This window comes from Falco naumanni, chromosome 2 (genome assembly GCF_017639655.2).
Source record: "Falco naumanni isolate bFalNau1 chromosome 2, bFalNau1.pat, whole genome shotgun sequence".
NCBI lineage: Eukaryota > Metazoa > Chordata > Aves > Falconiformes > Falconidae > Falco > Falco naumanni.
Window position 1 is genome coordinate 84765434 of NC_054055.1, and position 21035 is coordinate 84786468.

At 43.8% G+C, this 21035-nt stretch overlaps 1 protein-coding gene across 1 annotated transcript; it reads left to right on the forward strand.

Moving 5' to 3' along the window:
- Nucleotides 1–1127: 1127 nt before the first annotated feature.
- On the forward strand, nucleotides 1128–8902 carry DYNLT3 (dynein light chain Tctex-type 3). Its single transcript, XM_040582449.1, has 5 exons — nucleotides 1128–1264; nucleotides 2462–2503; nucleotides 4385–4508; nucleotides 5502–5579; nucleotides 6664–8902. Exons 1-5 carry the CDS (start codon nucleotides 1235–1237, stop codon nucleotides 6738–6740), a joined length of 351 nt encoding a protein of 116 aa, XP_040438383.1. The 5' UTR covers nucleotides 1128–1234; the 3' UTR covers nucleotides 6741–8902.
- Nucleotides 8903–21035: the final 12133 nt, after the last annotated feature.

The window sequence follows — 21035 nt, forward strand, 5'->3', positions numbered from 1 at the left end:
CCTCCGAAAATACTGCAGAGGTCACACCAGAAAAAAATTGTACTGAAGGAGATTTTGTTTCATGTGTTTCCTTACAACTACATCCATCTGTGCTTGCTCATAAAGTGTCTGCTCTTAAAGAGATTCAGTCTTTGCGTTCAGTCTTCTACTATAGCCATTAGCAAATATTAAATGTGAAAGCTAATTTGAGGGCAAGGCAGTATCAAAATGTTCGGCTTTGCTTCCTCCCGCAATTCCATGTTTTTCAGATTGTTTCCAGTGAGTGTGCAATGGAGACAACACGGTGCGGCAAGCAGCTGGCTGTCCAACAGACACCGCCAACATGGAACAAGCGGGGCAGCCTCAGTCCTCTCCTTGTGCTCCATCTGGTGTAGAAATACCAGGTATCACAGGGGAGAAATCTATGCAAGACCTTCCCCCAAAATAATAATAATTTTAAAAAACCCAACAACAACCACAGCCCGCACTGTCTGACAGTTCCGCACTGTTTTGCACTGGGTGTCTTTCCTGTTTCCTGGGCAACTTCGTGGAGAGGAAAGACGTGATGTATTTGTGTGTATCGATGTACCGAGTCAAATAAAACTCAGGATCAATTCTTCATAATAAAGTGGAATTAAAAAGAACCTGAAATCGCGATTTGCCATTCTCAAAAATCGAACGGCAACTTTGTGTCCGGTTAGTGGCACAGAACCATTCAGAAACAGAGGGGAAAAAAGGCAGCGGGGTGTGTGTGGGGGCAGGGGTTCTGTGTAGGAGCCGCTCCTGTGCAGTTCGGTGTGTGCAGCAAGGGGCACATGTACAGCAATACAACTACAGATACGTATTCGTACGCGGGACTGTGACCACCAGGGCACAGTACCTGCTGCGGGGTCGCCCGGCGCTGCCGAGAGCTGGCAGAGGCCACGGAGCAGGAGCCAGGGCCGCCCCGCCAGCCCGAGCGCCTGCCGGGGGTCTCTGCCGGCCTGGCTGTACACCACGGGCCGGCGGCCGCGCCTCTGCTCCCCGGCACGGCACGGCTGGCCCCGGGGACCGGCCGGCCCGCGGAGACCCGGCCTCTTCGCCCCGCAGCGGGCGCCTGCAAGGCGGCCCGTTCCCCCGCGCTGCGGGCCGGCCGCTGCCGCAGGAGGCCCCGCCCGGCCAAGCCCAGCCCGGCCCGGCCCGGCGGAGGCGGAGCCGCGCAGGACTCAGGGACGACGCCGCCGCCGCCGGAACAGCCGCCGCCCGCGCCGGGGCCATGGAGGAGTTTCACCCGCACAACGACGAGGTAGGGGCCGGCACCCTCCGACGCGGCTGCGGGCTGTGCCCGGGCGCGGTGCGGGGCCCTCCGCCAGCCACCCCCGGGCCCGCGCTGCCCCCCGCGCCGGAGGAGCCCGGCCGAGAGCCCGGCGGGGGGCGGGCGTCGCTGGCGGGGCCGTAGCCCCTGCCCTGGGCGGGCAGGCTGCCGGCGGTGCGGGCGGGCCGTGCGCCTTGGGGCGCCCCCGTGCCGGGCGGGCGCGCTCGGCGCTGCCCTCTGCCCGCCGCGGCCTCCTGCTGCCAGCGGCCCGGCCGGCCGGGGCTCAGCGCGCCTGCCGGGGGCTGAGCGCGCCTGCCGGGGGAGCGGAGGCGGCGCGGGGTGCTGCCGCCCGCGGGGTGCTGCCGGGCTGCGGCCATCTTTCTTGTATCACCCCTGGAAAAGCAGCGAGTGCTGGGCCCGGTCTGCGCTGCAGGCCGCTGCCTGCCAGCCGGGACTGAGGAGCCTTTCCCTCCCCAGGGAGCCTTACTTCGGGTCCCTAGCCACTAGTTTGCGTTTAAAAAAAAAATCAAAACACCCTCATAGAAACATACTGCCCTCGAGGTTTCTGTCCATGCCCAGGTGCTTGAAATCCACAGTTACGAGGAGGCAGTCGGCACCATGGCACATGCCATATTTCTTTTAGAAGCCAAGCTACTTCTGATGAGTAGGAACGGGGAGAAAACAGGAGGCATTAAAACTGGCAGGCTTTTTCTGCACTTGAGAAAGTTATTTGGGTAAACTAATGACTGTGGAAGCCAGTCTTTTTGATACCACGGTTGCAAAACCTGGTGTTGCCATTTGGCAGGAAGGTGTAACGCACGGGTTAGTAAATCCGTGACTCCAGTAAATCCCAGATTAGGGCTCAGAGGAAAAAAAATTGCCATTTAGCTTTTTGGCTTAGAGAACATGACGAGCATAGACAGTGGTGAAATTTAATCTTTACAGAAAGTGTAAATTGAGACTGTTTCCAAGCTCACTGAGGCCCAGGGAGCCACTCAAATGTGACAACCAAAATGATACTGATTAACATCTGTATGGTGCTGGGGAAAAAAGTAATTTTAGAATTATACTAAGAGACTACACAGTGTGAATAACCAGACATGGGGCCTGATTCTTACATGTTAGAGTAAAACTGCATTATTCCTTTTCTGTTCTATCAGATATAATAATAATTAATTTTTATTACAGATGATCTTCAATGCTGATGAGGCCCACAACATAGTTAAGGAGGTAGGTTTTAGCTAGAAGCTGTATTTCAAAGAAATTATTGACCTTATCTTGCACTGTAGTGAAAGTTGTTACTTTCATTGACCTTCCCAGATAAATTCAGTCTTACATGAAAGTATTGTTTGTATCAAATAAAGACTGAGTTTCATTTGGAGCTGCTTTAAGCCTCATCTGATCTCTCTTCAGCTACCTAAAGGGAAGGTAGATGGGAGAAGAGAGTACCAGAATTCACATTACAGTGGAAAGGTGAGGGCCAGCAGTCACAAGTTGCAAGAGAAGTTCACTCTGATTCATTTTTTTTTCCTCTTTGATCCAGCTAGAGACTAGCTAATCACTAGAGAGGTTGCAGGAAGAGCTTGTGGAGTCTTCATCCTTAAATATTTTTAAAACTTGACTGGACAAGACCTTGAGCGACGTGATCAAACTTGGAAGTTAGCCTTGGCTTGAGCACAAGGTTGCACTACATAAGCTCATTATTCTAGCGGTGCTTTTGAAAAAAAAAAAATTCAACAAAAAGATCAGGTTGAAAGTGAGTAGCCGGACGGTCTAAATTAAATACCTAGTAACTGGAAAGGGATTAATGAAGAGCTGGCTGCATACAGCATGCTGTCATGTTTTGCAGAGAAATACCGTTCTGAGAAAGGAATTCCTAGAGGGGCTCTATGATTCCCTTCCCACGTGCCCTGTCAGGAAGGGGAAGGGCTGCACCTTTACAACTGTTCTGATGCACAGCAGCAAGCTCTTGGATGTCAGATAAACGATAATTCAGCCCCTTATGTAACTGTCCCTGCCGTGAAAGGCCACATACGGCATGACAGAGTCTCCAGACGCTGGGAATAAAGCCAGGTGTTTCTGCCTCTGATTGAAAGCTTAACCAGAGCCAAGGAGCTCTGGCACTGGGTTCATTTCTAAAAGGACCAAAATGTCCAAGGGATCTTTTTGTCCCTCTTCTGTTTTGTGAATATTTATTTCCATTGAGTCCTTTGTCCAGCTTCATACACTGTCTTCAGAACTAATTGGACTTTTTAAGATCTGGGGCACAAGTCTCTTACACAGCCTGTTAGCAGATGGTTAGTGTGTAGGATTCATCTTACTAAATCAGAGGAGAACATAGTTCTATTTTGCTTACCTTTTCCAGGTGTATGTTTTTCAACCAGATTTCTCAATTTTAGAGCAGTATCCGTCAGCACATAATTGTGAATTTGTTAGTAGTAGAGAATGCAGTTTAAGAGTTACAGTTACAGAGAAGGGTTACAGTTCAATCACTTTAAGTTTAAGCAAGAGTTGGCCAATCTGTAGCTGTGGGAGAACATGCAATTTTCAAGCAGTTCAGGTGTTTCTTGTGCTGCAAAATAGGATGCTTCACTCTCTCATATCTTCCTCATCTTTTGAGCTGGGGTATACATTTCACTATTGTTGCTCTGGCTCTGAGGATTTTAGTATATTGCTTGCAGGCTCTGAGAGGTTGGCCAGCCCAAGCTGACGTTATTGATTTGAGTAGTATGATTCCATTACAGTAGCTTCTGAAAGCCAAGCTGGAGTAGGCAGTCATTAGGAGCAGTGGCATGTGTTAGTGTCTTCACTGGTGAATAGATCCGTTCACTTAACTTGGTACTTAAAGCATATGGCTAAGGTCTTTCCTACCAGAAATGTTCAGTCAGAGCCTCATTTTTCTCCATGTAATAATGTAGCAAGTACGTACTAAAAATAAGCTTATGAGAAGGCTCATTTTATTTCCTGTTCAGCTACTGATACTTGATAAACTCAAGTGATTTAAAGGAATCAAATTGCCAGATAAAATTCCTCGGATTATGTGAGACATTTTAAACTTCTACATTTTGAAGTGTGTTTACTGAAACTATTTTTTTTAATTCTCTATTTTAGTGCATAGAAAATGTTTTAGGCAAGACAGATTATAATCACAACAAAGTCAACCAGTGGACTGCTGCTATAGTAGAACAGTCACTAACACATCTGGTAAAACTCGGAAAAACATATAAGTACATTGGTAAGTACAAGCAGTCATACTTTTACCACATATAATCACAGTGAGTAATTGCTGAAAGGTTCCTTTGAATGCAGTGCAATACTCAGTAGAAAGTTTTAAACTGTAAACAAAGCAGAGTAGGTACCTGAACTCTTCGGTTATGTAAATTTTTAGTAATACCTGTGGTAAAACCTTGGCAGTTTCACCTGAGCTAAGCATGCTAGCAACACTTAGCACACAAGATGACACGTTACACAATCTTTCCTGACTGTTAAGCAACCCCAAAACAATTATATCAACTTTTTTGGTATCAGTTCAGGAAAGAATTGCTTATCTTAAATAGAATCTTCAGTAGAATTAACCTTACTATAAATACAGACATTTGAAAGACTTTAGTCCTGTATGTTAAACCACGTCCCATGATATTTATAGGCATATCTGAGGAAGGGAAATGGAACTAAGTAAAAGTTTAACCCATTTTGGTCATTTTGTGGAGTGTTAATGTAATAGCTAGTGTTTGCACTCTGTTCTGTTTTGAAAGTCTTGGATTCAGGTTATCACAGGTTATATGAGTGCTGCAGGTCAGTCTAGAAATGCTGCATGTTACCAGAGTGTGGTGGTTTCAGAGAACAGTCAAACAGTACTTCTCGGAAACAGCACTCATCAGCTGTGACTTCTGCTGTACCTGTGAGGACAGCACCTGTAATCCCCTTCTGAGGTGCACATGACACAAGCCATATCTAAGTAGTTTAAAAGATAAAACCCATAATCCTATTAGCAAGCATTTTGTTACAGCCGTTGTCTTTGTGCAAGTAAGAATAATCATGAAGTGAATACCAAGTTCTTAAGGAAAATGCTGGGGGCGAGGGGGTTGTCAAAAAAGGTGTTGACTTAACTGAAAGCCACCTGCCAGCCATTTGAAAACATAATGCAGGCTTGAGTTCAGAAGTACTGAATGATTCACCTGTTCTGCTTTAATAATTAACTCCTTGATTTTATGACTATATCTTGCAGTAACCTGTGCAGTGATGCAGAGGAGTGGAGCTGGTCTTCACACAGCAAGCTCATGCTTCTGGGATACCACAACTGATGGTAAGTTTCCTCACTCAAATTAAAAATTTGTAGTAAAAGAAATGTTAATTATTGTTCAGCTGTAATAGTGAGGTTGAACGCTTTTTCAAGAGTGATCGTAGAAGCAGTAGCTTCCAGGATTAGATACTGTTTACAAGCACAGCAGAAGTATTTTGTTAGCAGTCAGTGCCTGCATTAAGAGCAATTGCTTTGTAAAGTTTGAGAACCAGGAGTAGCAACACCTTCATTCTGAAACGAGAGTCAAAACATTTAATCCTCATCAATAACCATAGATCAGTTGAAGAGACAGTAAAATGTTACCCGCAGTAAATGCAAGTGGGTAGTCCTAAACATCTGCCTGTCTGCTGTAGGAGACAGTGCTCCTTTGGAGGAGAACAGAACTTGGTAAAAAATAGAAATAGTTTGACCAATGGTATGTGTTTCAGTTGCTTAACTATCACCCAGGCTTTAGATGTGTTTTATTGCTTCCAAATTAGTCTATGCATTTTTTCCCAGGTTCAGAGTATCACAGGGGAACAAGATTAAAATAATCTTATGTCTGTCAGAGACTCAGAAAGATCTTTTTAGAAGAGGGCACCAAGATTTAACTTTGAAATAGAAATGGCATCAGAAAGTCAACTAATGTTAAGAAAAAAAAAATAAAATAAAGTTATGTAAACAAGTACAGTTTAATCTTCATGTTTCCTTTGCTTGTAAGGCAGTGATACAATAGAAGAGGAAAAGTTACAGAAAGTAATTATACTAGAATGTATTTGATCCAGTCTTTTTTCTGATTTCTTGTCTGGTTATCTTGCCAGTTTCAGTATGAGATTTTCAAGGATTTTTGCTAGTCCAGCTTTTAAAAAGAGACTGAAATTGTCTTTTCCTGGAAACTGTCTTAAGTTTTAAAGGCTCATGTTAGGTAGTAAGCAATGTACAAGTTACTGAAAATGTTTTGCAGCATGGAGTCTATTTATAGCCAAGGTGACATAATAGTACTTAAATCACAGCTGAATTATTCATACTAATTTGACATAATTTACACTGCAATAAAGTGAATGTAGACACTGGAATTCTATTTTTACTTTGTAATAATCTCTTCTAGGAGCCTGCACAGTGAGATGGGAAAACCGAACAATGAACTGCATTGTCAATGTGTTTGCTGTTGCTATTATCCTGTAGCTGACTGGAAGATAAATACAAGCAACACCGAAGCCTTTAAAAAAAAATCATCCAAACACATGGCTAAATATTTTAAACCATCATTTGTTTTTGTATGAGGAGCATACAGAAGTTCTCTACAGAGAGCATACAGTCTAAGCCAATTCTCATAGATTAATTATCTGAAAGCTAGCAAAACATTTAAAATATATATGTATGTATCTAAAGATAAAGTTTTAGTGGTTTAAATATTCAGAAGTATGTTAATGAGAAGATGCCACAAAGATCAATACAATTTATATCAAAGCTAATATCAAAGATACTTTATTTGAGAGGAATGAAACACATCAAAGGAAGGATTGAAGGGCAAGCAAGACCACTCAGGATTATGGTGCATTTGGGAGCAAATTATGAACACAATTCAGAGTGGATATACTGTAAACTACTGGTGCTTCATGTTTGATTAAACAAAGCTAACTGTTACATTGAATGCTGGTGCTTGTGAAATTGCATGAGCATCAAGTTTTGGTCAAGCATGAACATTTACATTGAAATTAAATCCAGTTAAGCTTTTCCGCTGGAGGTAGAAGATGACTTCACTGGGACAAAGGTGAAATATACCTAGTCCTAGCAGAATTCCAATTTATCTTCAAATGAAAAACATAATATTTGTTATTGATTCCATGAAACATGCTGAGGATCAGACATCAGCCCTTAATTCATAGTTTATATATCTGAAAACATTCCAAAGCTACTTAAATTTGATTTTATGCCACAATTGTGGAATTTGTGATAAGCACTTTACTGATTCCTCATGCAGTAGCCAGGAGCTAGGGCAATAAGACTGGACCCACATTATTCCCATGTAGGAACGTGTTCAGAGAGAAGACACACACATTTCTAAAGGCTTCTGTTAGATTTGAAAACATTTATCTTAAAGCAACATAACTATTCTTTGTAGGAGTGTTTCCTATGTTCTCTAAGTCTAGAATTTGATCTTAGTCGTATGAAATAATAGTTAAAATTTAAAGCACTAAGAATTCCACTCCTGTAAAGATTTATGCAAGTTCTTAACTTTGCTCATCTGATGAGTCTTAACTTGAAATATTCCACGTGGAAGAAAAAGATTTGCACACACACAAGTATTTGCTGGATTGGGGCCTGCATTTTTGTTGATTAATGTATGAATTATATGATAAAGAGATGTATCGATACCAAAAATGCCTAAATGATTGCTGCCACTAAGTGGCAGTTACATTAAGTTGTTTTCTCAGACGCTGCTTAAGGATAGATTTTTTTTTTCTTTATTATTGCATGTCTTTGGAAGAGACTGGTAACTACCTAACAGCTACTGTAAGGCTGTTTTGGATTTTAACAAATGAATGTTAAAGCACTATTATGCAGTTTTGTTCAGGTGTTTTTTCAGATAACTGACTATTAGGGCATGTAGCAAGTGTCCTGTACAAAGAACAAGCTAAAACCCATTTCATTGCTTAAAATGCATATACCTATGAGAAGGAACTTGTGTATGTGTAATTCATATTATTCAAGATCCCTTGCTTTGCAGACAAATATAGTTCTCCTTTTACCTAAGTGCAAGTCACATTAATACTGTAATACTGCATTTGCCTAATGGGCAAGTGTAGCATGAAGATGTATGTTTACGTTGTACTGACCTTCAAATGTACAATAATTTAACATCATTTGGATTAGGACAGCAATTTCTGAACTAGGTGTCAGCAGCATCCAAGAGCTGAGATGTGGAACTGACAAAAATGCAGTAGTTTCACTGATATTTGAGATTGTGCAAAGTGAAGAAACAAGTGGGGTGGCAGCTGGAAAAAGATTTGGTATGGTTGATACAATTTCAGAATTGGGTGAGTGAAAGCAGCACTGGCTGTTATCTCCCTTTAATGGGCATTCAGGTGCCGTGGTCAGAAGAAATATTCCAAATAGCCGCCTGTAATCTCATTTGCTATTTTTGCTTTACTTGAAAACAAGATGCACTGAGTAAGACTATCAGTTTAATGAGGCTTGATTAAGGTTCTGCTGCAGAAGAAACCTAGAAAATACTGCTTAGTTATAAGACTGCTTCATTTTTCTACCAAAAAAAAAAAAGTTTTGCCTTAGTTGTATTTTTGTCTTGTGTTCTTGATCAATATAAACAGGAACTGATAAAACTATTCCTCTTACTTTCCTTCACTTGTATACAATTGTGAGAACTTGGGAAAGTTATTGAAATTCTGTGCGCATTTTAGAGACGAGGCCTTGTCAAAGGCTAGTTCCCAGATGCTTAATTTCTTACACTTTTTTACTCAGACCTCTTCCTCTTACTGCTTGTCTTGATGATGGAAGTTAAAGTTTTGTTACTCCAGAAAAATCATTATGAAACTCTGGGAAAAGTATTTGTGTTCTACGTCATATTCTAGTGAATTTAAGTTTTTTCCCCATTTAATCTTTCTTTTCCCCATTCTCTGTGGGTGCAAACAGGTACTTGTATTTAATGTAACTCTGAAAACAAATGCTGAACACCATTTGTTGCTTTTCCAAGTAGTTTGTTTTCAGGGATAAAACTATGAGTTACAGAATATGAAAACCCACAGCAACATTTCAATAGTATTTTCCATCAATATGTTTTCTTAGTTGTTACAATCAAGACAATGAGTTAACTATAGGGATCTTTTTAATGGGACAGAAGAGTTTGCGTTAAGGTATAGCTCATATATACAGAGCTATATGTTCCTACATAGGATTTCATGACAAGGTGTGTTATTCTTCCCATGCAGATTTTGTTCATCTAGACAGAAGAGGTGAAAGGGAAAGTAAGGGAACAGATTCATTACTTTCTGTTGCCTGCTAGATGTCTGTCAGTGACATGTTAGCTTTCTGATGACTATCTTCCCGTTACACTCAACTTGATCGATGAAACAAGTACAAATCCTGGTATGTTCAATTTTGATTCTTGCAATCTAATGTGCTTCACAGACCCTGCTGAAATCCCAGCTGGTAGCTAGCCTGTTTAGAGTCTGACATGGATGTTAGAGCACTGATATTTTAAATAAGCCATAACAGAGAACATTAACTACTGGTGGCCTATATGCATTAGTACGGTAGCTGCCATGTGGAGAAAATAGGGGTTTGCTCTAATACGGCAGATCCTTCAAAGAGGAGTGCAGCAGATTCCTGTAATGAACAGTTCTTACTTGATTACTGGGGTGTGCCTTGCTGCCTGCTGTACAATCTGACCAGGTGGTTTTGTTCCCATTCAATTCAGAGAGGGATGCTTTAGCACAGTCAGCGTGACACAAGCACGGAGCCAGACTGCACCCTTCCATCAATATCCTGAGCAAGGAAGTTCTGCCTGTGTGTCTGCAGGACATCCCCAGCTTGAAGCCAGTACCAGTTTGTGTCTTGGGGAGTATCTGAGCTCGGGTGTGGTATTCTGTAAATGTGGCAATACACCCAGTTGCAAAGTGGCTCCAAAGCTACGCAGTTATGTTTATGTTGTGTTGCCTGTGAGCCACTCTAGCCTGTTGGGTCTACGCCAGGTAAGGGGTCCGTGGATGTTGGCTTGTAGGCGGGACAATTTTTCTGTTCCCCCCACAACGGAAAAAAGGGTGCAGTCAAACACAAGACGCCTGCTGAGGGAGGGTTTTTTTACTCCAATGAGTTTAAATCACTGTTGAGTAACTGGAGGTTTTAGCTCTCGTGTTCTATCAAGCAACTGTTTACAAACACAGGAAACATGCTGTGACAGCAGCTTTGTTAACCTAAGTTTTCTAAAAAGGAATAGAGTAGTGCTAGAGCAACAGCTACAAACAGCACTGTAACTCCTGTCCCACCATCTGACCTAAAATGACTCGGAAAGGACAATCAGGGTTGCAGAAGCACACCTCACAGGCTGTTATGGTTTGTATCAGGCACTTAGGTTTACTCTCTCGTGCAAAGAAGCTACTGGTAGTACAAGAGTGCGGAGGAAGAGGCAAGGCAAAATTTGCAGTGGCACTACCATTTTAAGTAGATGGTTTTACCTATCTGTAAGTTAGTTACTGACTTTGTAATACATGCTTACATAGCTTCACAGTGTAGAGACCACAGAGTTCAGAAACAAGACTGTTAAAATCATCCATCCACAGGGGAAGGCAGTGAGATGAACTACCTCACTTGGCTACAAGAAACTTCTTTCTAGGCAGCAGGTTCTCGTCATAGGCCTATACTGGATTTAAGTAGAATAATTTCTGAACAGCACCTCCTAAATCAGAATCATAATAATATCTGCAAACATATTAGGAAGAAATGAAACATTCTCAGCTGTTTTTGTAGAGTTTACTGAAGTTTTTGAGGCAGCTTTTATTCAATGCTTGTTCATGAGCACCTGGGTAAAATTAGAGGCTGGAGGAAAGGGAGATGGATGAAGCCCTTGTTTGACCAAAAAAGTGTGATCTTTTGGTATATAACTAGTCTCTCTCACACAGACATGTATTTTTATTTTATTTTGTATTTATTTATATCCCTTTTATTTATCCATGTCCCTAACAATTCTGAGTCATACATAGATAATCTCGTTCATCTGATTTCATCTCTTGTTGCTTATTTCCACTTCAGCAATGTCTAGGTATCAAAAGAAAGGCTCCAAAGCTCATACAAACAAATATCCTGGCCAGAGACAATACAATTCAGCATTTAGATATTAGCCAGAAAAAGTGAGAGGGCTCGGTAACGCCAAGGCTGTGGCTGCCTTTATTGGTACTCCCAGCACTCTGATGTTATGACTTTATCCAACGTCACGACTTTATCCAATCTTGGGCCATAACTCTGGGGGCTTGTTCTCTGTGTGAGCCTCTAGAGTGGCTGTTGAAACTGATCTGACCAAACCACACAAGAATCTACTGCAGGGTTCCAAGTGATGTCATTTTTTAGTTTGAAAGGTCTTCAAAGATATGTAAGGACCTCCCAGATCAATGCTGTAATATCTGTATAGTGTTCATGCCGGAGTTGAACGTTTCAGGAAATTAATCTTAAACTGTAACCATGGTTGTAGCTAGATGGTCTGCTAATGTGAACAAATTATAGTTGCCTGTTTCATGGCACTCTTTACAGGTCCCCTGAACGATAGTTGAAATTATTGTTCGTAGGGACAGCTTGCAAAGCTGGCGCTGGAGGGGAAGAAACTGAGTGGTTTTAAGATTTAGATGTGGATCAAGTGAAGCTTAGGGATTGGCGCCGAGATCTCCCAAGCTCGTCTCTTTGTACCGTTGTTTGGACATCTTAAACTCATGCAGTTGCCTCGGGGCCGGAGCGGGGGTCGTGCAAAATTGTGGCTTCGTTTGAGTAGCAGCCGGTAAATGCTTTCCAGTTTTCGTTTCATGAATAGCTCCACGTGAAGCAAACGACCAGCCCCTCCGAACACCCAGTTCTGCTGCCGCTGGGGGGCTGTGCCGCCTTTCGCTGAGCTCGGCTGGGAGCACAGCGCCGGCGAGCCGGGCTGCCGCCGCGGCGGGACGTGCCCCCACCGATGTCCCTGTCACGGCAGGACGTGCTGAGCTGGCCGCCCCGCAGCTTCGGTGCACGCCGGCGGCCTGCGCCCCCGCATTTCAAGGCGGGCACGGCCATCCCTGCCGCGGGCATTCGGGATTTTGCGGGGCCGAGGCTGCCACGCTCCTGCACGGGAGGCGGGGGGGGGGGGGGGCGCGGCCCCCTCACGGCTCCGGGGCCCGGCGGCAGGTGGCGCCGCGGGGAGGGGGCCGCGGGCCCCGCAGCGTCACTCGGGCTCCCGTGGGGGGACGGGCCGTGCTCCAGCCCCGCCGGGCTGCGGGAGGGCGCGGCAGCCGCGCCCGAGGAGAGCGGTGCGGGGGCGGGGGGCGGTGCGGCAGCGCGCCCACGGCCGGGGTGCCGGCCCGGCCCGGCGGTGGCTCAGGCGGGAGCGCGGGCTGGGCCCGGGGCCGAGCGCGGTCGATCGCGGCCCCGGCGCTCCCGCCGCGGAGGAAGCGGAGCGCGGCCCGGCCGGGCTGGGCTGGGCTGCGGGCGGGCACCGCTCCCGGGGCGAGCGCTGCGTGTCACCGCACCCGTCAGAAGCGGCGGTGCCTGCCCGCCTGCCCGCGGGGCCCGTCACCTGCCCGGGGGCTGCGGGGCGGGGGCTGCCGGCGGGGCTGGGGGCGGGCTGGCCCCCCGGGCAGTGAGGAACCGGGAAAAGGAGAAGTGGCGGGAGGGCAAGCGCAGTCACTGCGATGGGAAACGTGGGGATGCCCTGACTGCAGTCTTAGCAGCAATGACACGTAGCAGTCACTTTCTTACAAAGCAGCACGGGGCAGTTATGGTTGTGCCATTCCTCTTGAAACATGTTTTCTGCGAAATTGCAGCCTCCGGGAAAGACGAGACTGCAAATTGGCTGTCCTTGCAAGGAGGCAGATACCTCACCGATGCTCTTACTACTTCCCTACTGGGAATTCTGGCAGCAGCTGTGGGCTGTGTATGAGGCAATTGCCCGCCCATCTTCTGACTTCACCTATTTTTGTATTAGCTCTTGGGCCTCATAAAAATAAGCATTTTGTACGCATGCTTAACTGTAGGTATGATGAACTTCTAATTTCAGTGTTGCTACTGTTGAAAACACTTTCCCTTGAGAAGAAACGTGGGGCTAATTCATGACATTCATATATTAGACCACAACAGTAGTCATATCTACTGATACTGGACAGATGTTGAAGCATTAAAAATAGAATTGGTTGTATATATTGCCAACTTCCTTCATTTACCCCCTGGAGCTGGTCAAGCTTGTAAAAATTTGCATGTTTTCTCTTTTATAAGCCAAACTTGAAACGGAGAAAAGCAAAGAGAGACAGTGTAAAGGGGCATGGAAAACACCCGCAGCTGAAACAGAAACTTCAGAAAGAATACAGAGCTCCAGATTTATTTTTTATTTTCCACATAGGTAGATGATTTACATGAGAGGCAAACTCCAGCTCGTAGGACCAAATCTGAAATGAGCTGAATTTACAAAACTTAGTCTCTGTCTTCCTTTTTCAGTAATCCATTCATTCCCTCAGCTCCTGTCTCATTCAGAAAAACAGATTAAACAAATAAACCTAGCTTGGAAACCTAAATTAAGTTTTGCTCAAATAGTAGCCACTGGAATTTGTGATCCTAGTTCTCCATAATAATAACAGTAGTAGTAGTAGTGTTATTATAATGATGCTATTATTACTGCATCACCTAGAAGCACTAAGTTGGGAACAATGCCCCCCCAATGCTGGATGTTTTTCAAACATAAAAGCCCAGCTACTGTCTGAAAGCTGTTCAGTTTGACTGAGAAGAGAAAACTGCAATGGATTGACATGAGCAGTCCTAGGAACACAAAGAAGCAATATTAGCCACCCCAAAAACAGTGGTCCTAGAGAGGAATTTGAGTCCAAGATGTCTCAAGATGAGGACAGGGATTAAGATCTCTGAGGAAGATCATGGCTGAGCATGGTGATGCTGACTATGTCAAAGGCAACAACTACAGAGGACTAGGGATCTGCCTACTTAAAAATTCTAGTCACAGCATTTTGAGAGTTGCACTGAGTTAGAAGTTAGGGGTTTAAGATGAAAATGGGAGCATCGGCAATCACACAAAATACTTTTTCAGTTATAGATGAAAGAAGGGCTGGAAATTATATTAGCAAGAAATTGGTTTGATTGTTTTTTAAAAAGATGAGAGTACTCTTGATTTAGGTGGAGAACAAGACAAATGAAGTGCGAGGTTCCCGTTGCAGCTTGTGTGACATTTACAGCATATGCAAAGGCCAGAACTGGGCAACTTTTCCCACTGACACTTCCCTCAGCAGGAGTAAATACCTGCTTGGCATGTAAGGTAGCAATTTGCTAACTCTCCCAGCAGTATTTTCTCTGCTGATACAGCTTCCTTCTGCCGTTACAAAATGCAAAAGCTGTCCCCATTAGCTGGCAATGAACAGTGTTTGCGTGCTACTGGTAGGGAGAGAAGGGAAAGGCCCAGCATCCTGAAACAAATTAAATGACTGCGGACATTAGCTAAGTAAGGAGGGAACATCTGTTACTTCTAAAGGGGAAGTGGCCATCTTAATGGGTTGCAGCTTACTTTTTGCAAACGACCTGAAAGTAACATGAGGACTTTAATCATTTTTTTGGGTTTGGGGCTAGTTTCTCTTGCTTACATAAATGCAGATGTACCTGTTAAATTTTCCTAGTAGTAAGTTGCCTGTATCTATCAACCCCTGAGTCTGAGAAAGTCAGATATTTTTTTTTGCAGCATAATAGTTGGGGGATGCTGGTTTTCCTTTCCAGCCTCACAAACCAAGACTCATAGTGGCTTTCATCATCTCCCTCCCTGATTACTGCTGTTCCCTTTCTGCAGGCCTCAAGATCCCCTCCCCATATGTTGCTACAGAGATCTTCTCTCTAATCTGGCACTGATACCTGTATTCCGCTAATTTACAGTTAGTTCACCACCCTACCACCCTGGAAAAGGATTTAGGCATGCAAGCACCTACAGAGGGAATCGGTGCATAAAGGGCTTAAATAGGATATTGTATTATTGCAGGCTGTCAAAAAGGAGTACTGGCAAGTGCTCTAAATATACTAATATATTGGCCCTGCAATGCAACGCTCAGGCCAACACTCATATCGCTATGGCTGTCTTGCAAAGAGCTGTTACTCGGAGTGGCTGCTTGGGGAAAAGCTGCTGGTATGTCCCAGGCAGCAATGTGAGGGCACATGACATACAAACCCGCAGTCCCCAAATGGTCACTTCATTCTTTACGATGCCTTTTATAGTGGTACTAGCTAAACATCTGACAGATTAATGCAAAGAAAGGCATTGGGGCATTCATTAAATTACCAACAATGACTAACTTGAGGCAAGATTCCCTAGCTACGTTTGCAACACAGGCTTTGCTGCCTGCCTCAGAGGCTGTGAAATGGCAGGGAAAGGGCTCACTTCTAGCTGCAGCAGTAACTGGCAGAGAATCTAATCTCCAGAGGTTTCCTGTAAAGTGGTTGCAAAGTAATACTGGGTCACTGAGCAACAGTTAGTCCTCTGTAAGTGCTATTTCACTGCAACTCGTGTTGCTGTCCTTTACACATTGTTTCTATTGTTATTTGTTTTGGCTTGTAGCATTAGGTCTCTGTTGAGTTTTTGATTTATGCATATGAGAGGGACAGCAATGCCCATATTTACTTAACCATTTCCAGCCATATTACAGTGAGAATATTTCATGAATTCTTAACAACTGAGAGAAACTTTCATAATTTTGAGGCAGAGTATAGTTGCTGATGGTATACAGCGTTCTTTTTCTGTCCTCTCAGGGGGCTTGGCTCTAGAAAGTGTTTCTCATAGTTGCTTTGTCAGTCTTTGCTGATTATTTCCTTGCTGCTGTCTGGGCACGGTTAAGGTCTCAGAGGGCTTGTTTGAATTTGCCACCTGAAAACCGGCTTAAGCTAGTATCAGATTTGTCACAGATAAAAGGGAAGTGTGAGAAAAAGGCAGAGAAAGCGATAAAACCACAGCAGCAACTATCTTCATCAGCTGTTCATGGAAACGTGCCCAGCCTGGGTCATCCTGCAGAAATATTCACTTATGTCCTGGCTGCATGGGATTGCAGGGTAGAAACCTCTTTGGTCTGTGAGGGTGGTATTGACAACTGCATTTTGTCTTGGTTAATTGCAGAGAGATGACGGCAGTTGCTGTGTCCCAGTTCTTCCCTATGCCATTTCTGCACCCAGGAAAATTCCACCTGAATTTTCTCAGTGCTCTCCATCATTCAAAGAGAAACTGTACAGAGCCACAGTGCAGACCCTGGACTTTTGCATGGTCCAGTCTAACTCACAGGAGTGTAAAAAGACAAAACCAGCATCAGAAGCATCTACACTTTACTTCAAAGGTGACTTGACCAAAAATGTCTCTGCAACCCATTTGTCCCGAAGGTCGTAAAATTCATGGTGAATCATATTTGCATATTTTCTGATCTTAACACCCGTTGACCTACAAGTACTAAACAAAATCAATCAAAGACTTATTTGCAGGGCACTTTGCTTTGTAAATTCTTTGCAGAATTATAAAGCATCAGTTCCAAGGGAGAGAGGTGCTCCCCTTTGGCTGGCTTTTCCTTCGTTCCTCCCTCTAGGATAATGCTTAGACAGGTAGGTGAGTATTTGTGGGGGGAGTGAGGTTTTTTGGCCATTTCCCTCATTTCCAAACAGTGCAAATGAAATATAGAGTCAAATGGAGGTATGTTTTACAGGATGAAAGTACATCATTTGACCCACACATGCTGAAATACTAGAATAGAACAGCTCATAAATTTCCTTCATCATAGAATTTAAAATAAAAATCATTAAGCAGGAGGAGAGAATACTACACGAGGGGACCAAAATAGTTTGTTTGGGCAATACAGAGGTGGCTACAGTGCTGATCTATTTGTAGTGACTGGGGAGGTTGGAGCTGAAACATGTTATGTGAGACATGCACTGCACCGTTTGGAGCTTGGAGCAAAGCCCTTGTGCCTCTCCCTGTACTTGCAGTGGGCACAAGCGCTTGCAAAATTAGCAAAAAGATTGTGGGAGCTGGGAATTTTCAGGAATCTTGCAGAGCTGGGGAGCAGGACAAGTGGGTGAGTGAAGGGGTGACAGCAACAATTGTTAGGAAAGGATGGACAGAGAGAAATCGGTGGTATTTGGGTGGGCAGAGATACACCAGTCAGCCAAGCAGAAGAGAACCAGCAGAAAGAGACGGAAGGGGGCTAGTGGAGGTGCAGGATGGGGCTAGAAAGCATTTATAAGCTTTCAGCAAGTCTCTCAACACTTTTCCACTCTACTGTAATTAATTTTGCTGCTAGTCTGGGCTGGTTTGTATGTGGTGAATATAAATGAGACTAGCAGGTGGCTAAGGTCTATATGAAATGCAAAAACAAATGTGTGGTCTACGACAAATTACTCTCGTTTGCGTCTGTGGAACTGACACTGTTGTACACAGATATGAGGATCTTGATCCTGACAATGCTTATAACCGTTAGAATCTTAATGTATGCTCCTAACTTCCTTTGAGCATATATACCTATGTGTTTGAGGTGTCAGGAATTACACCTCGCTATGATTTCTGAAAAGGACTAATTGAAAGTTGAAAAAATTAGAAGAGTCAACATTAATTCATGAAGAACACTCCAAAACAGAGCTGGATCCTGAGAAAAAGTGCAGTAACAAGACCCTAACATTATTTCTTGTTTGTTCAAAATAGCTTGTGTTTCACAGGCAGCTTTTTGTTTCTTTTTCTGTTTCTAATTTGGTTTAACTCACCATCTGAGGACTAAAAAGCAGAAAATCTCCACCCAGTACAGAAAACCTTACAAGACTGAAAAGAGGAAGACGTATTGTGCAAGCGGGGTGTTCTTCCCCTGGGACATGCGAGATGGTGAACGGGCAGAGTAGCATTTTAATTGTAGGTTTAAACTTAGGAAAACTTGGGTTTCATTTGCCCGTGTGCACGCTTTGCAAGTATGTACCAGGGAAGGAAGGGGGATTAGATGAGACCCAGCACATATCAAGGTCTTACTTGAATATATTGTCTGAATATGTCCAGGTGCCATGCCCCTTCCAAAGCCCCTTTCAGTTTCCAAAATCAAGATGAGGCCAATGGAAACCAGAGCAGCCTAGCACCTTGGAGGGTCAGGGTCCTTAACTGTAAGACTAATTACAGTGAACTGGCGATCAAGGATATCAATGAATTGATTAACTGCTTATTTCAGATGACTACATATGGGAAGACAGATAAAATGTTATGTAAGAAGGGAAGGAAAACGTGCTGAGCTGAGGCCATAAGTGAGACCAACTTTTCTCTTCAGTCACTGAATTTAAATTCCAGTTGCTTCCATTAGTTGAAACGGTTATTTTAATAATCCAACAACTGTTTTCTCTTGCCATCAGCAGATCATTTTTCATTTGAGTAGGGAATCTGTGGAACTGGATGGAAGGACAGATCAGACATCTGCCGGCTTTGTAAGCTCAGGTACAGCACGAGTTCCACGGTGTCGCACAGACTGTGGTCCTGCCTCTGCTGGTGGTGTCGGGAACGCTAGAGGTTCTGGCCTCTTTTACAGTTATCTCTGCAGACAGCTGTAACGGGAGAGCCGCTTGCAGTGGTTAGATCCCACTGAAAGTGCGCGTGGTTCTGAAGGGTGCCCAGAGCCCCTGGCGAGCACGGGCAGTGGCAGAGCTCCGCTAGATGAAGCATCATAGCTCCTTTACTCTGGCACCCAGAAAATCAGGAGCTTGGTAAAGATGGGAGCAAGAGTTTTGTGGCAACTGACCCTCGTCAATGAAATACGGTCTTCAAGTCTTCAAGTCCTGCCTTCAACCATTCACTGCCATTCCCCTTGCACTGCTTCCCCCCCCACGGAAGCAACTTTGAGATGTCCCTGCCTTTCAGCAAACCTTGCTGGTGCTGCTGCAGCAGGGTCATGGCACCAGGTAGCATTGCCTGAACTGCAGAATACCACATGCAGTTTCTCAAACAAAGGTGAGAGGACACCCTTTTTTTTTTCCTAGGGCAGGCCCTTTGGAGTCAGCAGTTTGACAACAAAAGAAACAGTTTATTGTGAAAGTGACCCCTTCCCCCACCCCCAAGAGAGAAAATCCCCAGACACACAGAAGGAGGAACTTTTTGGCAAGAGGCCCAGCCGAAAGCAATGGTTGGGGTGCAAGCAGTGGCATTTGGCCACAAAAGAGGAATGTTGTTTAAGCTCACCTGTAGCCTGTTGCCCTGGCCTTCTCCTCTGGGTGAATAAAGAGCCCTGCATGTCCTGCCTGGTAGGCTGTGGTGGCGTCACATCCAGAACTGTCAATGAATTTAGCAAAGCATGGGGTTTATATCTAATGCACATGTTGTAAAAGATGTTTTATTAAGAAAAGGTCTGCTCTGCGTCTAAGGTGGCTGACCAGTGAAACCACTGATTTTCTGTAGTGGTTTCTATAGAATTCTATAGATTCTATAGACCAGGTAAGCATTTGGAGGAAGGGCTTTACTCTTTTACCACTCAAGAAGACAGTGACATTTACTTAAAACAGTACTGCCGACATCCTTTTGTGCTTTGCTGAAGAGTAGGGAGGTCTCAAGCTGGTTTGTTTCTTATGTTTGTATTTCAGTGCTATCTGTTTCACTCATGTACCCTAGATTGTAAAAAACCTTCATATTCATACCATGACTGATAATGCATGGCTTGCTATTTTAGTAGGATTTAATATAACAAACCTTTGAAAGAAACTGAGACGCTCTTACCTGCTTATGCTTTTTTATGGTTTAGGAAAACAGTGATTTATTAACAAGCACAGAAATCCATTTCATGAGTTTAAGGTGACAAAAAAACCCTGGTGCAAGTGGCCTGAGTAAGGAAAGTTCCCTGGAGTTTTAAGAACAAATGTGGCAATGTTTAAAAAATGAATGTATGAATTAAAATACACCCTTCCAAGACTCTTCACATGATAAATACGCTGTCTCCTTTAGACCTCTTGTAATTCCTCTTTGCCCAGTTACTAACAATATAGCATCCTGATCACATTTCTAATAAAATCAAAGGCAAATATTTCAATGCTTTCTGCACAGCATGACAGCTTATTATGTTTCAGTAGCAATGATTTTTATTCCACAGCAGAAGCTTCTTTAATTCTGCTTATGTTCTATTCTGATTTAATAGAGGTGTTTCAAACAGAATTATGTGGATTTAAATATGGCTCTTCTGAGGGAAAGAACTGGAAAATTCCCCACCAAGCTGATCTTTGCCAGAAACTGGTATTAATAAATAGGAAACTGGTAAGCTGTCCTTTTGAAGTCACATGGGGTGCTTGGATAAGATTTAAAAGTGGTGTAAAGGGAGAACACATCCTGTCTAGCAAGCTGACATGTAAAATATGCTGCATGCAACCAGATGGCTGCACAAATTTGAAATTGCAGGAGGAGACCACCGCTTTCTTCTGTGACTGTAAGAACCTGTCAATAAGGTCTCATGCTGTGTAGGAGCTATCACAGGGCTTGGCTGCAGAGTTTAAAAGTCACTAAGCAGGTGATGGCTGCACGGGAGACTGTGGTGTACTAAATGGCAGCTTTTTCAAGGCTTTTTGCACTTTTTTCCTTTTTTTTCTATGCTACTGGTTTTAATGCTTTTTTTTTTTTAATTATTTTCTTTCTCTCTTGCTGGTATTAAAAGTTTTGGTTCTTTTTTTTTTTTTAAGAACCTGTTACCTGTAGTGTACATCCAGAAGTATTGTGCTGTGTATGGGTGTCTTGTGCACATCAGAAGATCGATTTGT